At 41.8% G+C, this 19,350-nt stretch overlaps 1 protein-coding gene across 3 annotated transcripts in view; it reads left to right on the top strand.

The window, feature by feature from the left end:
• tmem132e (transmembrane protein 132E) overlaps positions 1-19,350 on the top strand; it is a 386,893-nt gene that overhangs the window by 338,613 nt on the left and 28,930 nt on the right. For all 3 annotated transcript variants that reach the window (XM_080779444.1, XM_080779443.1, XM_080779442.1), the window contains one exon: positions 7,749-7,954. In XM_080779444.1, coding sequence (XP_080635570.1) covers positions 7,749-7,954 — 206 coding nt within the window. The remainder of the gene's footprint in view (positions 1-7,748; positions 7,955-19,350) is intronic.

The following is a 19,350-nucleotide window of genomic DNA, read 5'->3' as shown; positions in this document are numbered from 1 at the left end:
TAGTTCCTTAGCTTCACATCATGTTCTGTCAACCATTAAAGGCAAGGCTGTGCAATATCGAGTGAGTTAGCTTCACTGCCCCTGCCACTAACGTTTAGAGACTTATTCAGGTTCGGACCTTCCAAGTCCAGGAAATATTCACGTCCTGGCAGTCCAACACAGCATTCAAAATAATGAAAAAATACTCACAATGTTGGAGAAAAGGTTTTGTTTTTTATTTTTAACAGGGCACACAAAGTCACGGCAGTCATGCAAACCTATTCTAATTGTAATTGTCTTATTTCCGCTGATATATTTTGCCCACAGCAGTCCACTTTAGTTAAATGTCATATCTGTATGGCACTGGTGCCTGAGATTGGAATTTAAACCGCATTTGAAGATAGATTACTCTGTAAACCTTTATCCTGAACAATGATTTGTTTCCACCCCAGCTTGCTTCAATTTGGATAATTGCCAACCTGCCATTGTTGCAATTTGTTCCCAACTTTTGAAAAAGGATGTGCTGCTCTCATCTTTCTTTGAGCAGACTGTTATTTATTTATTTGTTTACTTGTTCTTCCCCGTCCAAAGGAAATAAATATGCCACAGTATATATTATGTCAATGTTGGCAGATAGGTGAACCGTGTGTGCACGCACGCGCATCTGCATGCAGGCATGTGCGCAAGCGAGTACACACATAAATACAAGTGTGCATATAGACACTTGTGTATTTTTTTATGTATGCATGTGCAGTGTGCACGTACAGTACGTACGCCGCGAGTATCAAACCAGTGCATGTGTGGGTGCACAGTGCACACGTGCAGGCCATGGATAGCTGTTCAAGTGCCTTAGGATTGAGCTCGGACTGCAAGCAGGCACAGTTGTGCAATGTGTGGAGAAGGCAGAGAGAGAGAGAGGTCCTCCCTCCATCACAAGAGCAAGAGACATCCCACCCACACACCCAATCCTCCTCTCTCCTCAGGCTGTGTGAGTCCCATCACCTCATATATGTGACAATGGAGATAAAGCCTTGTGTCAGATGTCCACATGTGCCCATGGTCATTCTGCCGTGTGTGGGTTAAAGCAAGCCTCCCTTGTCCACGCCTCATCAGTGTTGACACATTCACCTTTTAGCGGAGCCCCCTGTAAGTGTAGAAGGGGAAATAAGAAGGGAGGGTTGTGTGGACGTGAAGTAAACGCCCTGGAGGATGCTCCTGTGTCACAAAGAAACCGTCTGGTCAGTTGTGCTGTCCAGGTCACATTAAGTGGGCATTGAAGCGTGCTTGCAGTCCCGGTTAACAATGGCACAGAGGGAGAAGGCAGTCACACTGTTCAGGTGTTAAGATCATGTAGCTGAATGGGTATGAGAGAGGACGCCTAGGAAACAGGAAATCCCAGGTTCAATTCCTGGCCCTGGCTATTTTGTTGAGTTGTTAACCCTGGTGCATAATATAAAGTTGGGTGCTCTGCTAGCTTACTGACGCTTATATTGTCCACAGCAAGTTGGCACGTTCATGCGAGTCCATCAGAACACTGGCAGTTAGCAACAGGAGTTATAAATGATGACACTGCAGCAGCTGTGCTGCGAATCCCATTTTATGCCAATTCTCAACGGCAACAAACCTCACACTGTTCATGCAGACCAGAAATAGCAGGTTTTTATATCGTTACTGTACTCACCACAGGTCATATTTCAAGGGAATCCGTGAAAAGAAAAACAAATGGTAGCCACTATAGCCAGCTATACGATATACACCGGTGTATATGTTTCTCTACGGTACTAGTCACTTCACCTCCCGTAGTAGCAGATGCTGTGTTGAATTAGGCCCGTGACACCTTCCAGAAGGCAAGACAGCAAATTTGAGAACACCAGAGCCACAGATAATTTTCAAACTCAACATCATCAATCTCAGCAACAACAACAGGCTAATGGGGTTCGGCTCATTTAGCAGATAAGAGCTAAATGAACTCATTAGTAACAGTTGAAGCGAGCTTAGCAACACATTCATAACGCATGAAGAAATGCTTCATAACAGTTACAAAGCCCATTCCCAATATTGATACAAGCCTTTGTATCAGCCGTAAATACAGTGTTGCCGTATATCATAGATGTCTGACAGGAACTTAGTGTCTCCATATACTGTATGCCACACTGAATGGCCCGGGAGAGGGCATTATGTTTTTGCCTCTGTCTGTCGGTCTGTCTGTCGGTCGGTCTGTCTGTCGGTCACTATCGCACCTTTCTAGTCAACTTTTTTTTAATACATGACTATTTTATTGTCCTAAAAGTACCTAAAATAGATTATCTAAAAGCTCACAATGTGCTGTGATGTGACACGTCGGCTTGGAGATCCGTTATCACAATTTTTTAAATAAATTTACCTGATTTACTATTCTGGCTAAGTGAACAGAGTTGGCTAAGTGAACTTCACAACGTTCGACACGGCAACTTGCGCGCTTTATAGCGTGCTCTGTGGTGTCTCTCGTGGCTCAAGTTTTCTTGAGTCTAAAACTCTACTTGGGAGGGGGGTGTGACCATTTACTCAAACGCGAAGGCCATTCCACACTCACTTCAGAACCCCGTCTTCCAGTGGCATCATCAATGGGGAATCCAAGATAATAGAAACTGCAGGCTGGCTTTCTATTCCTGAAAAGTTACAATGCAATAATGGCAGCCATCGTTCTCGCGATAAGAACAATCAAAATATTATTTGTTTAAAAAAAATCTGCCTACCGATGATGTCACTGGAAGATGGTTTCTGAACTGCCCACATCCCTCCTATGAGACACAGGCCAAGTATATTATTATTATTATTATGTTTTGCTATTTTATCATGAACATTAGTGAGGACCAATTAAATGAATATAGGTTGAAAAGTGGTGAAGTCGTCCTTTATGTCGGCCTGTGGGTTCTATTTAAAAGTATGGTAGGCCTAAGTCATTTATTTTTGTTAAAATAAGTGTTGAATAGCTCTATATTCTGTACTCATTGCTATAGAGTGTTTGTGCATTTTCAGGTCGGATATCCAATTAGAGAACTCACACAGGATCCAGATTAAACAAGTGACATTGGAAGTGATGACAGACACATTTTGAACTGCAACACTATAGAATTGAAGCTTATAATGGGTACTCTTTCCTGATTGGCTGACATTGGTTTATTAAAGAGCTGGAGAGACCCCTGTTACTGCTTCAACTGGAAAAGTTACCATTTCTGTCTGGAAAACGTGCTTATAGCCATGCCTTTGTGGTGAGAATGTGAATGTCACCGAGCTGGCGTTGGCTCTGCTTGCAATGCCAATGCTCATCAGGGCTGTGCCGTACGTGTCCTTCACATTGAAATGTGTGTGTGGGTGTCATGTCCTGCTGCTCCATGTGCTCGTTGACGAGTAAAGTAACTATGTACATTTACTCAAGTATTGTACATAAAGGAGTATTTCTATCAATTGATTGATATGCACGTGGACCACCCATCTGACCACTGGTCAGGTGGGTGGGCTGTGAAAGCCTTTGAGATGATCGAGTGGGCCCTGTCACCTGATAGAGAAAAGGCTGAGTACCACTGGGCTACTGCAATCAGTTTTTTTGTGGTGCTAGCCACACACACACGCACGCACGCGCGCGCGCACATGCTTAACTTTTTTTATAATAACATTAACAAGGGTGACTGACGTTTTGAAACTTTTAATCTACGCACACAATAAAACCTGGGAGCTTACCAGTAAAACCACAGCCTTGTAGGCCACTGAGCAGCTCCACTGGAGCAGTTTGGGGCTCAGTGCCGTCACCTTACTCAGATGCACTTCAGCGGCGGTGGGGGAGGAGTAAGTGGTGCATGGTCAGTCACTTCCCCACCCAGATGTCTGCTGCCGGCTGCCGGTTCGTGGGGATTGAGCTGGGATCTGTACAGTCACGACTCACGAACACACTCCTCTAACCACTGCTGACTATGTTCATCCTATGTTCATCCTAAATCTTTCAGAAAAAGAACAACAATAACAAAGTGATATTTTTTCAAGATTTCACACAATTATATATATATAATATATAATTGTTATTGGATTTTGAATGTTCTTTTGCCTGGAGTATCTCATAAGGTTAGAGATAGGATGCAAGTGTAATTACACCCGAGGGGAAATTCAGTTGTTACAGCAGCCAGCAGCTGAATAAATTTAAAGATTACAAGATAAGGAGCATCACTATATTGAATGCATTTCAATAGCATTATGCATAAAGCTATGCTTTAGCCCACTGGTTCTCAAACTTTTTTAATTTCAAGGATGCCCTAGCTCACAGAGTTATAGACTTGCTCACGCATATTACAGTTTTTAGGTGATAACCTACTGACCACGGTGGTTGGGAAAACTAGAAAATGGCGGTGATACACGACTCACTGCTCACCCCAACGCGTCTTTCTGTTTTTACTAACCACCGAAAAGGTGAGTTAGTATATGAATAGGCCTTTAAGGGTTAATTTGCATCCGCCTCAAGGAACTCCCTGGACCCCACTTTAAGAACCACTGTGTTAGCCACTTATTCCCATGTTAGGCCTTTCACAATTAATAATTCACGAGCTATCCTATGGGCCTCATGGCTCGGCAAGGCTACTTATAACATGCTATTGAGTGTATTGTTGTAATTATAACAATATTTATGATTGAATGCCAAAACAGTGGTGATATAAACGGTGACAAGAAAGGACACCAAAGAGGAGTGCTATAGGGGTTAGAACAGAGAACACGTTTTCAGACTGCGGCAGAAAATGGGGAGTGAGATTGCACTTCTGTCTGCAATGGGTTATTTATTCCACAGCTTGGGAGTCAGGAGTTTAGGACGTGAGGAGCATTGGCCAGTTTGTTTTAGGGAAGGTCCGAACAGACATCCTGTGTTAGCTGATCGAAGTGGTGTCTGGTGTGTGGGGTTGGATCACGCCCTGGCGGTATAGGGGGCACCATCACTGGGTGCGGCAACAACCGGGAAGCCAGTGAAGGAAACACAATGGGAGGAGACAGTCAGAATTCTCGGATGACGAAGACCAGGAATGCTGTGGCATTCCGGATAAGATAGCATTTATTTGGCCCTTCTGGTGTGTGTTTAGGAGTGCAGGAGGATGCTAAACCCACACCAGTCTTAGTAATGGTGCAATGCCAGCTCACGGCAGAAACATCTAAAGAGTTAAGTCTTAAAAAGACTAAAGAGTGGGCACCCACACTGATAGCCAAAGTGTCGATTATTTATTAGGATGCAGAGTAGGAACCAGTTTAGATTTTAAGTTCATTGACCTCATAAATAGTTTGTTCAATGTACAAATTAGTAATTCATTTTCACCCAGTGGCAAACTGTTTCTCGTTAATATTTCACTGTTTTTGACAGCTGGAGGTCATTGATACAGTAGATTAAGTTAATTAAGACAGTGCGACACTTTTATACAAATGTGGTCTGACTACTGTTATAGGGAGATATTGGCACTCATTACTATAGCATGCGGCAGGTCATGATGTTGAACTAGTGCATTATAGAAAGTATATTGCACTGTTGATGAGAGGGAAAATAAATAAGACATGGAGATGAATTATTTGTTATCTACACTGCTGAGATTGATTTAAGTTAGTCAGTATTGTCATGTGTATTCGGTTAAGCGGCTATTAAGCCTAAATTATTCATGCATTTGCAAAATGCTGAACAAGATCTTAATTTCTTTCTTTCTTTCTTTCTTTCTTTCTTTCTTTCTTTCTTTCTTTCTTTCCTAGCACAGTGAACCAGTGAACATGTGCTTGAGGACATTTATCACGTCTCTATTATTGGATCCTCTGACACCTCTTTTCGCCCCTGTCTCAGTCCCTCTTTAACTCTTTACTTTAACCCAATTTATTGTCTAAAATGTTCCATTTTTCAGATGAAAATTCGGTCTTCTGAATTAGCCCGTATCAGGTGTCCTTTACCTATATTTAAATGTCCTTGGGGTGTTGATTATAATCACGCATGGCTAGTACACGGCTTGAAGTGGCCAGAAACTGTCCACTCCACCCAGGCAATCTGTTGGCACTGTGGAAGGTGCCACAGCACATTAGCGGCCGTGTGCTGGCAATCTGGCGGCATGGTGCGTTGAAAGCCCTCCTCAGCAGTCTCCCATGGGGCCACTGATGCCCGTAGCTGCTAACAGCTTTTGACTGGCAATTAGCTGGCCAAGTTTATCAGCAGCAATAGACACCAACGCAGCTGCAGAGAGAACTCACAGCTAGTTACTGGACTCACAGTCCGACTTACTGGATATACGTCCACTCAGTATATGCTCTCTCTCTCTCTCTCTCTCTCTGTGTGTGTGTGTGTGTGTGTGTGTGTGTGTGTGTGTGTGTGTGTGTGTGTGTGTGTGTGTGTGTGTGTGTGTGTGTGTGTGTGTGTGTGTGTGTGTGTGTGTGTGTGTGTGTGTGTGTGTGTGTGTGTGTGTGTGTGTGTGTGTGTGTGTGTGTGTGTGTGTGTGTGTGTGTGTGTGTGTGTGTGTGTGTGTGTGTGTGTGTGTGTGTGTGTGTGTGTGTGTGGGGTACTTCATCATCACAGAAGTGCCACTAAGGGATTAATCAAGGGACCTCTAGGATATTGTGTTGTTATTTTGCTTTCCTTTTTTACAAGCCTGTATGTACAGATGATGCCATGCATCTTCTCCACAAGAACAATAACAGCACACCAAGGAAGGCTCTTGGGGTAATTTCTGAGGTCAAATCCTCTGGAATTGCATTAGCCCGAAACAGAGGAAAACACAGTCCCTCTCCACCTCTAGCCTGTCTGTGTGGAAGGGGAATTTTATTACTCAGACCTCCTCCCAGCTATGATGAATCTCCAGCCCTGAGAAGACCGGCCGGTTCGACCTCCATTTGCGGGAGATTAGCTGCTCTGATTACAATGTCAGCACCCTCCCACTGTCAGATAAATCTTCAATGGGATCCCAAAAGCAAAGCCCCCCCCTAGATCTATTGCCGTTAATAATTTAGTATTAGACGGTTGCACAAGTATTTATGATAATTCAGCTGGAGCTGGAGGTCTTTGAGTAAATGAAAACCCTAAGGCACGGATTTCAGTTCAATATTGCAATTCCTTGGAGGAATTTTATTCTTGAATTTCCACTTCATACGTTGACAGCACATACCCCTGCTGTGTCATATTACATAAGTATAATATTAATATCTAATGACGACTCTCATATGGATTCAGCAATCATTATTATGTCTGATTATGAATTAGAGTTGGTGCCTTCAGCGTTTGTTTCATGCAAATTACTTGTCTGATTGGCACATTATGTGTCGATGGGCACATAGATTACTGCTGAAGTGCTGAAATTAGAACTGGTGATAGAGATGGGTGGGTTTGGTCGTGACGGTTGTTGTAAACAGGCTTGAATGCAGCTACTTAGGCCCTCTTCCTGTGCTGCATAAGAGATGCAAATCATACAGAAACATCTCCACATAAACATTGTTATTTGTTTGCACATCAGCATTATTTACATATAGTCCAACATGTCCCTCCCAGCACAAAGTTAGGGCATTAACAGGGGTATTATTGTGTCTTAAATGAGCAGTCAGCAAGTGAGAGGGAGACATAATTCATTATATTTGCTCGACCGTAAAAATCTGACGTAATGAATTGCTACTCTGAGTCTGACACGTGTATTGCTTTGCCACTGTACATCATCACATATCACCCACACCCTCAGCCGCTGACGTGACTATTACCATATAGATGGTGGCTGACTGTTGACCCGTGTCTACCCCAGGTCTCCATGAACTGCGACTATGTGTTCGTCAACGGGAAGGAGACCCGTGGATCCATGAATGCCAGGGTCATCTTCAGCTATGAACATCTGAGTGCTCCGTTGGAGCTGACTGTCTGGGTACCCAAGCTTCCACTGAACGTGGAACTTTCAGACAACAACCTCAGTTTCATCAAAGGCTGGAGGGTACCGATTCTGCCCGATCGCAGGTGAGCTCTCAACTCCACATAGCAATTAATTTTACTAGAATAGAATAGAATAGCACAGCACATGGTTCTCAAACTTTTTCATGTCTCTCTTAAAATACTTTCTTCAAGATGTTTCAAATAGTTTCAAAAATAGCTTACCTCACGGCACATACAGTATGGTTAAAGTGGTTGAAATTATTGCGGTACTATATTAACTAATTTAGCTGAGGACCCGCTGGAAAAAAACGCACGCACGCACGCACGCACGCACGCACGCACGCACGCACGCACGCACGCACGCACGCACGCACGCACGCACGCACGCACGCACGCACGCATACACACACACACACACACACACACACACACACACACACACACACACACACACACACACACACTTTGAGAACCATTCTAATAGAGGGTACTGCCTCTTGTATGGCAGGTCAAGTACAGTACTGCAACATGGTAATGACATAAGCTCAGTGTCACCACCCATGACATTAGCTCAAGAGCAGTAGGAAAGTCAGCAGTGTTTTGTCAAATGATTTGTCATTTCATTATATATGAAATATACGATCCGGTTGATTGATTGAAGGAGCCAGAGCAGTGGATATACAGTACCAGTTCAGCACTGCACTGTCCTCTTTCAATGTCATGCTAGGATTGTACTAGACTCTAGAGAGTAATAATAGAGCATAATCCACTTAAAACTAATTTAACTACTTTAACCCATTTAGGCCTGACGTCGAAATAAAAAAACAGTCTTCTGAAAGAATATATATTCAAAGATTTGTGCCGCATTTTCACGATAAAAAAAAATAGCAGACCTACAAGCTCGTAGCGCGCCACTCGGTGGCGCGCTATGAGCTTGTAGATCTGCTATTTTTCAATAGCTAAAGTATAACATAATACCAATAGGGGTTCCCGTCTAGAATGGGTTAAAACAGTCATGACATTTTAGTCTAGCAGGCTTAATTTGACATTGATTAAAATGCTTAGAAAGCTTTTAGTGCTATCAGAAACTATAGGTAGCTATTTAACACTGGGTGCCGAAAGAACATGTAATTTGTAAGGTCTCATTATACTAACAACCAAGTCATTGATCGGTTCTGTCTGGAAGAGGCTCATTTACAATGTTAGTACCTGAACCTGTAAGAATCACATACAGTATACTGTATTAACCACAGGAACCCTAGCGTCCCTATTCTGTACATGTATAAATAATATGTGAACATTCAGCGAAAAAATAGGCAAACATTCAGTAGCTGAACTACAAGACCACAACACGTCACAACAGCATAATATGCAGTGATATTAGTCTGGCCATGCCAGGCTAGAAAAAAGTAGGGTGCCAAAATGAGCAAATGTTCACATTTTCTAAAATAGCTTGTATACCGGTAGTTTGTATGATCTGCTATTATTGCTACTTGTTGTACAGTGAAGTCTAGTATAATTTGACAGATTTACAGTACTGTGCATATGTACTGTACTGTACTGTATGTGATTCAGTCATCCAAGCCAGTTCTCATGTCTGTTTTATGTCATTGCCCTCCTCAAGGATCAAGGCCACCCGTGTGGCCTTCATGTCAATATGATAGCTTGTTGTCAATAGATGGAATATAGAGGGCAATGAAAGTGGAATGATCTCAACTGAAAGAATATAAACCACAAAGATTTATCATGCTAGCCTGTATTTAGGGATAATAATAATACCCGTGGGAACGAGGGCTATAAATCCGCTCAACCCAGAACACAAATTAACTCCCTTTTCTAATATCTCATTAACATATTGTAGTACTTTTGCCGCGTGGGGACGTGCACACGGTAATACAGCCATAGCTATAGTGTTCAGGAATAGTCTCAGCCGAGTAATGAGCCTTGTGTCGTCAACGCACGATGACGCACGGTGCAGTAGACTGAGTTGAAGGCAAATGACACATTTGAGCGAGAACAGTGTCACCTGAATTTGCCATTGGCTCCAAGTTAGTGTAGACTGTGCTGAGAATGTGGCCTTGTCAGGCAGCATGATGAAAGAACTCTTTCTTTCACAGCCACATTATAAAAATATGCGAGACTGTAGGGGGGGTGACACAGGTGAACGGGGTGATGTCATTTTTCACAAGGAACATGATGTAACGGTGCAGAGGTGGCTTTGACTACGCTGTAAATCCATAGTGTGATTTGTACTCTGATAATGTATAAATGGATACATGAACACTCAGTTTTGACTGTGTATATGTACTTTTTGTTTTGTTTATTAATTGTGAATTAACATTCGCAATTGAGTTTCAGCATACCTGTTTTAAATATTATATATCTTGGCCTATCTATAAATGCACCAAGTCTCTCTATATGTACTCCACGTAAATCAAGAACTGAGTTCAAATTCTACACACGCGTTCCACACCCCCACAGTGCCCGGTATCGAGTCCGTCGGATAGCCGGTTGTCCAGAAACAAAAGCCTCTGCCCGGGCTCTGCTCATGAACACCCCTATATCTCCGTATATGGAGCTGGCCTGTTCTGACATCACAACACTTCATATTTGGGCATGTCTGACACAGAACTGAGGTCACAATAATGTTCTGACATCTGCATAGATTCCATATTTTGGCATGCCTGACAAAGAACTCCATATATGGGCATAAAAGGGACACAGATGGAGCTGGCCTGTTTGATCACACCTGATCACCCCCCAATGAGAAAACTGATGCAGTATAATTCTGCTATATAAGTCCAAAATGTTCATTTTTCAAGAAATGAAAATTTTAGCAATACTGCTTCATCAAACTTGGTGTTGTGACTTATATGGTCAATTACTTCCATGAGACGGGTAGAGGTGCTGGAGTTAGTTGCTTTAGCAAACAGTTTGATGGTCTGAAAAAAATCATTAAGTGATTCACAATGTTAATGATTTCTTTTTCATACCTCCAGTTCTAAGAAACACAGAATGGGGGGGACGTTTTTTTTATTATTTCCACACAACAGCTCTAAGGTTTTTCATTGGTTCAATATTTTTGAAACAACACATTAATTTTTTTTGTGGCTTTCGCCTTCATTTTATATAATTTATGGAGGGACAGACAATAGGCTGACAGGAAATGCGGAGAGAGATGGGGGGGGGGACATGCAGTAAAGGCCGTCGGGATCGGGAGTCGAACCCACAGCACACTACCAGACTGGATTACTAGCCAAGGTGCCTGCACCACTGAGCCATGGCCCAGGCCCTCCATTCTAAATTCTATATAGAGTATACTCTTTGGAACATTCTTTACATAGGGAATGGTATTGAAGATTTTTGCAACAATGCATATGGTGGTTGATGCACTTTGTGGATTGTTTATTTTTTATAGTTTGATTTGATATTTCAGTCAAAGTAGCTTTGATTTTTAAACTGAATTCAAGGAGGATGGTGGGTATAAACATTTGGGTAGAGGTGAAGGTGGACCTGCTGTTCACTCTTTCATAACACAACACAAAGGTAGTTCTAAACTCAAATCCTTTAATCCTGAACACCTTTTCATCCTTTAATGTTAAAAGATGAAAAGGTGTTAAGGATGGCGCTCTGCTGCACTCAAAGAAGGACTGAAGCTAGAACTGTGTCGAACTTTACTGATCCGATTGGTGCAGGGCGTAAATAAATATTTATTTTATTTCTAAGCCCACCACGTAGCAGGGCTCAAAGGATGCAAGGGGCAGTCGGTCGGTCCGCCAAACACTATAGGCATGCCAATCCCAAATAAGAAAAACAACTGCCATGAAATCTGTTGTGCACATTCACGTTTTGGTGACGCCATGGCCTTTCCTCTGGCTTCACCCTCATAGGCCAGAATTTGCACTTCCGCACAAGATGTTTCAAATTGATTAGACACATTGCCATTCATGCTCCCCCAAGAACGAACCCTAACAGTTTGACTGACTCCATGCCCTTTCATCTAGCAGGACCTGCAGTGCATGTACAGAAAAGCTGTGTGTTTGTTTGTTAGATTTTTCCAGTTGTTTTGTTATTACGATATGCTTAAATTCTTTCATTTATTTATCCATTAGTCTGCCTGCCCTGTGTGAAATGTATTTTCAGTTTTTTCACACATCTATTATTATTATTTTTTTAATATTTAAAATACATATTTGTTTTTTATACATAATTATAATGTTTGTCCATTGTAATTTGATGGTATTTTCACACATAATATAGGCCTACATGTAATTGTCCCTTTTGGTGCATAATCATTCATCATAATAATTTGTTTTCATAATTAATTTGTTTGTGTATCACAACTTTATCCTTCATTTATTTAATTATATTTAACTTGCCTTTCTTTTAAATGTTTTTGAAACATCTTAACAACACAACTGCTGCTTTAATGAACATGAACATTAACACCCCTGTTCCGCCCTGCCGGCTGTGCGTTTTCAGCTCGGTGACTGCCACCGCTGCTGGCTAAAAGACGGCACAGAAATGTGTCTCTACCTTCTATAGAGACCAGCGAGGCGGAATGATGGGCCATAAGCTTTCTGCCATGAACGGTCTGCATAAAAGGAGCTTGTATCTTGTGAAATCTTGTCCTAATGATATACCTATTTGTATGTATACAAGGATTGATTTACACCGAGTAATGTGGTACTTCTTGCTAGATAAAATTGAGAACAGAATGGAAATAATGAACCAGAGCTTTTCAACATTTTATGATAGAAAAGTAATTTCAACCTCGTATCACTTGGTATATCAAGCAGAATACAGAATTGGACTACAAGTGGATACTTGCTGAGTGTAGAGCTACAGGACCCTTTTTGCTTCTATTGCAGATGGGTCAAAAGTTAATTGTAACGTTTATGTTACAGTATTACTGTATTAAAGAACCCAACCCAACCCATACTGCTCCCGGGTGCCGTCTACATTCCGGCTGTCACCCCATCTCTCCGGTGGTCACCAGACTATTCCTGATTGTCACAGTCTATTCCTATGAGTGACTATAAATAGAATATTATTGTGACTGCAGGTCACATTTACTATGAAATTGTGCATTTCCCATCAGTCAGTCAGTCAGTTGGTTGGTTGGTTGGTTGGTTCGTCACCCCAGGCATGACCTCGTGACATTACATGACATCATAATCAATATTAAGCCCATATGGGAATGCCCATACATGGAGACCCCTGATGTCATCAATATTGGCCAGCAACTCTACATCTGACCTCAAACCCTTATATCTCCATATGGAGCTGACCTGTTCTGATATTCCATATGTTGATCATTCCCCATCCATCCTTCCTCATCGATGTCTCCCTTTTGACTGATACCTGTCCATTTAAAGTTAAACTCTAGACGGGACTGCCCAAAAGATTAAGGCCTGGCACTACCTGGGCCCTCATCAAACCCTGCACACTCAAGTCACTGCCCCCGCTGCCACCCTTAGATTTCCATGTATGGAGCTGATCTGTTCTGACATTCTATATGTTGATCTAACCACATCAAATCTTCTGCACTCAAACACGTGCCAGTACAGAATTCATTCCATATGTTGAACTGACCCCCCATGCCAAAGCGCCAGCGCTCGCCCAGCAGTCTGCTGTCACCCAGGCGGATGCGTGCACGCGACCTCGCCCTCAGGCGTCTTACTGGTATTGAATATATTATATTATGTCGGTACTCTCTGATTATGGCGGCATTTTGAACTACTACAAAGGGAGCTAACATGCTGTGCACAGAAGCTACATATATTTTATCTTAAAAAATGTTCTTTCATAGAATATCAATAATTTGACACTCAAGCTACTAGGACCAGCAATGAACAATTGAATATTGCTGCTGTTCTTTCTTGTTGATTGTTTACTATTAATATTAATATTACTTCAAAGAACCAGAACCTTCATATTTTACGATTCCTAACAAATGATAATACCCAAATACATTTACAGACTTGTGCTCGTATTCTACGTAAATGCAGAGAGCAGACTACAGCACATGATTTCTCTGTTGCATACTGCAGGATCTGCTGAGAACAGAGCCTTTCATAATGCTTTATGTACAGTTTGTACAAAGCCCTGTAGTGTTGTGCGAAGTGAGAAAAAACAGCAAATGTAGACAGCTGTTGACGTGCCTAACTTAGTCTATTGAAGTTGCTGATAAAATACCGGCTAGACAGGTCTACTCACGTGGGAGTCGTTTACCCCATGGGCCTTTAATTCTTTTTAGATTTAATGATGTTTCTAGTGAAGTTGGTGTCATTGATGGGGTACATGCTCTATTTCTGTTGCCTCCTACCATCCATTAAATCTGCAGACAATTGACTGTAATACCCACATTATCTTCTTTAAACTTAATTAGCCATTCTTCACAGATCAAATGCATGCTGAGAACAGAGTGTAATCAATGTGTCATTGGCAAAAAGCTGAGCAGCTTAGATGGATTTGCCTTTACTAAACATCACTTTAAAGTATAGTTAAAAATAAAAGTTAAGCAAGGCCTAATCCGGGATCTTAAGAGTGTATTTGTAGATGGAGACTTGGAGTTAAAGCTATTTGACTGAATAAAAATATACCGTAGGTCTGTTTTCCAAGATAAAGGTGCCGAGCACACACAAAAAGTCTTGCAAAAAAAAGGCTCATCAGGCAAAACAGTGCATTGACTTATGGAGTTGACTAGCGTGCGTATACTGTATGTGTCTTGATACAATTTACCATTTTATTGTATAGCTATAATCAGGTGATAATAGTCACTTATTTCATTTCAATTTAAGTACTTTGATGTTATCATATCAGTTTATGCAACACCAAAACTAGATGCTGGCTTTTATGTTTACAACAGGCCCGGCTAAAGTAATCATATTCATTTTATGGAAATGCTGTCTGCTAATTTACACTCACAAGCATGAGTTGACAATCTCCCTCTCATACTCACATGCATCTCTCTCTCTCTCTCTCTCTCTCTCGACTCTCTCTCTCTCTCTCTCTCTCTCTCTCTCTCTCTCTCTCCCCATCTCATTCTTATGCTGCTCTGTGTGTCCCAATTTGGGGGATGTAATTATGCTTAAAAATGTCCAAACGATTCAAACCAACATTTCAACATAAAAAAAAATCTAAGTTGTACCCAAAAGAGTAACAAAATGATTTACAAGTTCACAACACATCACTTCGTCATGACGTAATGTGAACTTGTAGTTTGGTTTTAATTTATTACAGGATGCTGTTTAAGTGGTTTAACGCTCTAGTCGTCCTCTCCTCTGTGTGTACCTTTTCTGCCATTCTTCCACATAGTGTAGTACACTGTCAACTCCATAGGCGCCGGAGAGGTGGTCATTTGGGTCTGAATGTCCCCGCACTAATGGGGAATTACTGGTCTATTTATTTAGTCATTTTCCCGACTGGCTGGTGGTCTCTCGATGGCACCCTTCCCATTTTGTTACGCAATCGTAGTTGTGTATTGGCTGCCACTGCATACTTGCCTCTCGCCGCAATGACCATTCTGGCTATAATAGCCTACCTTATGTGGAGTAAGTTTGCTCTCTACTCTCAACTCTCAACCTCAAATATTGTCCCCCCCCACTTTTACATCCCGACAGCGCCACTGGTCCACTCTGCAGTGTGACACATTGTGTCCCACACAAGGTCTCTTGGCCTGCAGTGCGTCTTTTGCTATGTTGCAGCAGCATTGCTCACTGGCCGTATTATCCACTAACATGTTCTAAAGAAGGACAGCGGGGGCAATCTGTGTGCAGTGAAGCTGCAGCTTGTCCGGCTGTATCAGAGAATCTAATAAGAACAGACAACATTCTGCTTGGCAGAAAACATAAAAATAAAAATAAAGCTTATTCCTGGAATACATTCCCCGGGAAGGTCAACTTTGTCTGAACTGTGTCTGCAGTTTATTGTGAAACTGCTGCAAAGCTGCAATCCAGAAGTTTGTATGAATAAAACATTATTTTAACCCATGTTGTTGGGTAGAGTATGTTAATACTATAACTAGCACATCTGCAGTGTTTTTTGGAGCTGGTCTCCTTGTTGTTCCGTTGAGAAATGTAGACTCTAGTGTTGGGTAGAACACCCTGGTGGTTGAAAAGTGATACTGCCTCAAGCTCATACGCAGAGATGGAAAAAGTACTCAAATGTTTTACTTAAGTAAAAGTATCAATACTGCAATGTAGTTACTTCGTCTAAAGTCTCGAATTCAAAATGTACTTGAGTAAAAGACAAGTACCAAAGTATTGGCATCAAAATGTACTTAAAGTACCAAAAGTATTCATTATGTACAATGTGCCATATCAAGTTAAATAGAGAATAAATAATTTCAAATGGAAGTGGTTAACCAAGTATATGCCAAACCCGCAATTTCTCGGGTTTAATCCTTGTACCTAAAGTTTTCAAATAAATGTAGTGGAGTAAAAGTACAATATTTGCCTCAGAGATGTACAGTAGGGAGTAGTGGAGTATAAAAGTATTGGAAAAGGAGTAGAGGACACTGGAGCAGCACGGACATTTCGAGCCTTTTTATTAGGTGCTATAGTACAAGAGAATGACTAACGTTTCGACCTATCAGAGTCATAAAGGTGGCAGCATTTAGGGAAGTCTTTAAATACAGGGTAGGTGAGGGCTGGGCTTTCAATGAGCCAATGAAAGATGGCCATTTTACATGTAATAACCCCATTCTGCCAGCAGTCTATACAAATATGAGTATGGCTATGGAGAAACTCTGTTTAACAGAGTTAAACAGTGAATCAACCATATAAAAGACAACATAAAAAAAAACATTAAGTAACAACAGTGAACATAATTATGTAAGGGCCATGTATATATATATATAGGGCCAAATATAAAGAATACAAGGGAACAGTGAAATTAATACCATTACAATATCACACTCTCAGAGCAAATGGGGAAGACCTCCGGGACCGTCAAATAAAAAACATGAAAGGCTCAATTCTTCATTAAGACCATTGGGTTCTAAAGTGTATGGATCCAAAGTGATTTATTAATTATATCACTGCCCCATTGGCTGTGATTTTGGTAGACTCCCTTTGTTCTAAAAGTATTGGAAATTGGAAATACTCAAGTAAAGTACAAATACCTCAACATTGTACTTAAGTACAGTACTTAAATAAATGTACTTAATTACTTTCCACCACTGCTCATAAGCACAATATCACCCCTTGCCAAGCGAGGACTCCATCTTGGAAGAGCAGTAGAAGTTTGGTCTCACACGTGGGAGAACGTGCAGACAGAAGATTGTCTCATTATTTTTTCTCCCACTCTAATCAAGAGTCTGCAGACTCACAGCGTAGTCATGGCGTTACCTCGAATGCTCTGTGAACGCGAGTTAAACTACGTCTCCTTGACAGCAAGGACAGACATCTCAAAGCCACACAGAGTCCCATAGTGAAATACCCAGATGTCATAATTTGCTGCTGGATTAGATTGCGTCCACCACTGCACCATAATTTGGTGCATATGCATGTGGGGTTAGCACAACACACACACACACACACACACACACACACACACACACACACACACACACACACACACACACACACACACACACACACAGACACAGACACACACACACACACACACACACACACACACACACTGCGGAGGGCCTTTTATGGACTGCGGAGGGCCTTTTAAGGACAGACTGGCATCCCGTCAGATCTGCTGGAGACCTTGTATAATTCATACATCTATCTGTAGAACAGATTGCGTGTTTGGCTGGGGATGCACCTGGCTCATTTAACCCTCCTATAGGGTCTTGTGAAATAAGAAGGCGCTCTTCCAAAACCCTGTGTTTTTTTTAACCACTTAAACCTCAACGCCCCCCCCCCCCCCCCCCCGACACATTCGGCAGAAATAGCCAATCTATAGCATAAGCTCACAACGTTGTGTGCTTGTAGATCTGCTATTTTTAAGGAAGAGTGTGTTGCAGATGTCATTCGTATGGAAATATGCTGTGATGCTTCTCATTACGCGCTCTGATGTGAAATTATACAATGACTCGAGGCTCAAAATGGGATGTACTGCGCATATGTTTGACACCCTAAACGTGACAGTATGCATTGTGTGTGTGTGTGTGTGTGTGTGTGTGTGTGTGTGTGTGTGTGTGTGTGTGTGTGTGTGTGTGTGTGTGTGTGTGTGTGTGTGTGTGTGTGTGTGTGTGTGTGTGTGTGTGTGTGTGTGTGTGTGTGTGTGTGTGTGTGTGTGTGTGTGCTTGTGCGGAGGTCTTTTCGGTGAAGAGATTTGGTGTGGAAGGAAAATGGAGAGAAGTATATGGTTTAAGTGTTTATCGCTTGGAAACGCGTGATAAGGGGGTTAAATCTGACACAGCTGGCACAGCACAGGGCACTTTACATAATTTCAGAACTTTAACATGTGAAGTGTATGGCGTCACGGTGTGTGACACTATTTCACTACTATTTAAAGAAATTTAAACAGTGAAAATAGCATGTCTACAAGGGCTATGAGCTTCTAGAATCTAGATCTATTATTTTTATACTATTTTTGACCCTCATGGTTCCTTGACTTCACATGCAGGTCTGTAACCCTTACGGGTCCATTTGGTTCCATTTGTACACTAGTAGTAGTCCCCGTTTCCACCAAATTAACTTAAGTGGTTCTAGAACTGGTTCTGTTTTAGATTCTTGGAAGTTGAACCTGCTTTCATGGAACCGGCAGCCATTTTTTTGGTTTCAGTTCCGAACCGACTTTTATGGTTCTGAACCGATTCCTTTTCAGTGGAATCACTCTGACCCGGTTCTGTATTGGGTTGAAAAAAAATAACTGAACTGGTTCAGCCGCGGTGGAAAAGGGGCCTCAGACTTCATCCAGAGTCTGGGAGGCCTTCTTGATGTTGTATGATCCAATTACGGTGCTGTGCTGGTTAGATATCCCCATGTTGAACCTAATTAATCACAACCAACGTATGTTTCACTGTCACATGTCGTTAGCATTAAAGTCTAATTAACGCTTTGTCACAAGACTCACATTGGATGCATGACAAATATGAAGGATTTTCAACTGCAAAAATATGCGTGAGTCAATGTGAGTCACCTTGGCTTTTGCATTGAAAATAGCTTTACGTCAAATATGGACTTGCTACAAAGTATTAATTAAGTCTTGCCACCTGCTTGTTTTTCTGGTATCTCTAGCGGGGGTGGTGGGGGTGCAGCTAATTGACTGGCAGGAGAGGGGTTTGGTGCATTTAATATGAGAACCAATCAAAAACCATGAGCAGTGGTACAGTTCAGAAAACAAAAAGACAAACACAAAACATAGAGAACTGGCACTTTGATCACAACAAATGGGACACACGCCGAGGTTGCTATCTATTAAGTAAATAAAATTAGCCCAAATCAAGTGGTCACCTAACCTACTGTACATTTAGGTCAAGTTGTAGATGAGTGTACGTATACTATGCGTGGTGTGTA

Source organism: Protomyctophum bolini (genome assembly GCF_963924005.1).
Source record: "Protomyctophum bolini genome assembly, chromosome: 13".
NCBI lineage: Eukaryota > Metazoa > Chordata > Actinopteri > Myctophiformes > Myctophidae > Protomyctophum > Protomyctophum bolini.
Note: the sequence above shows the minus strand (reverse complement) of the source record. Positions and strands in the feature narration are given on the sequence as shown.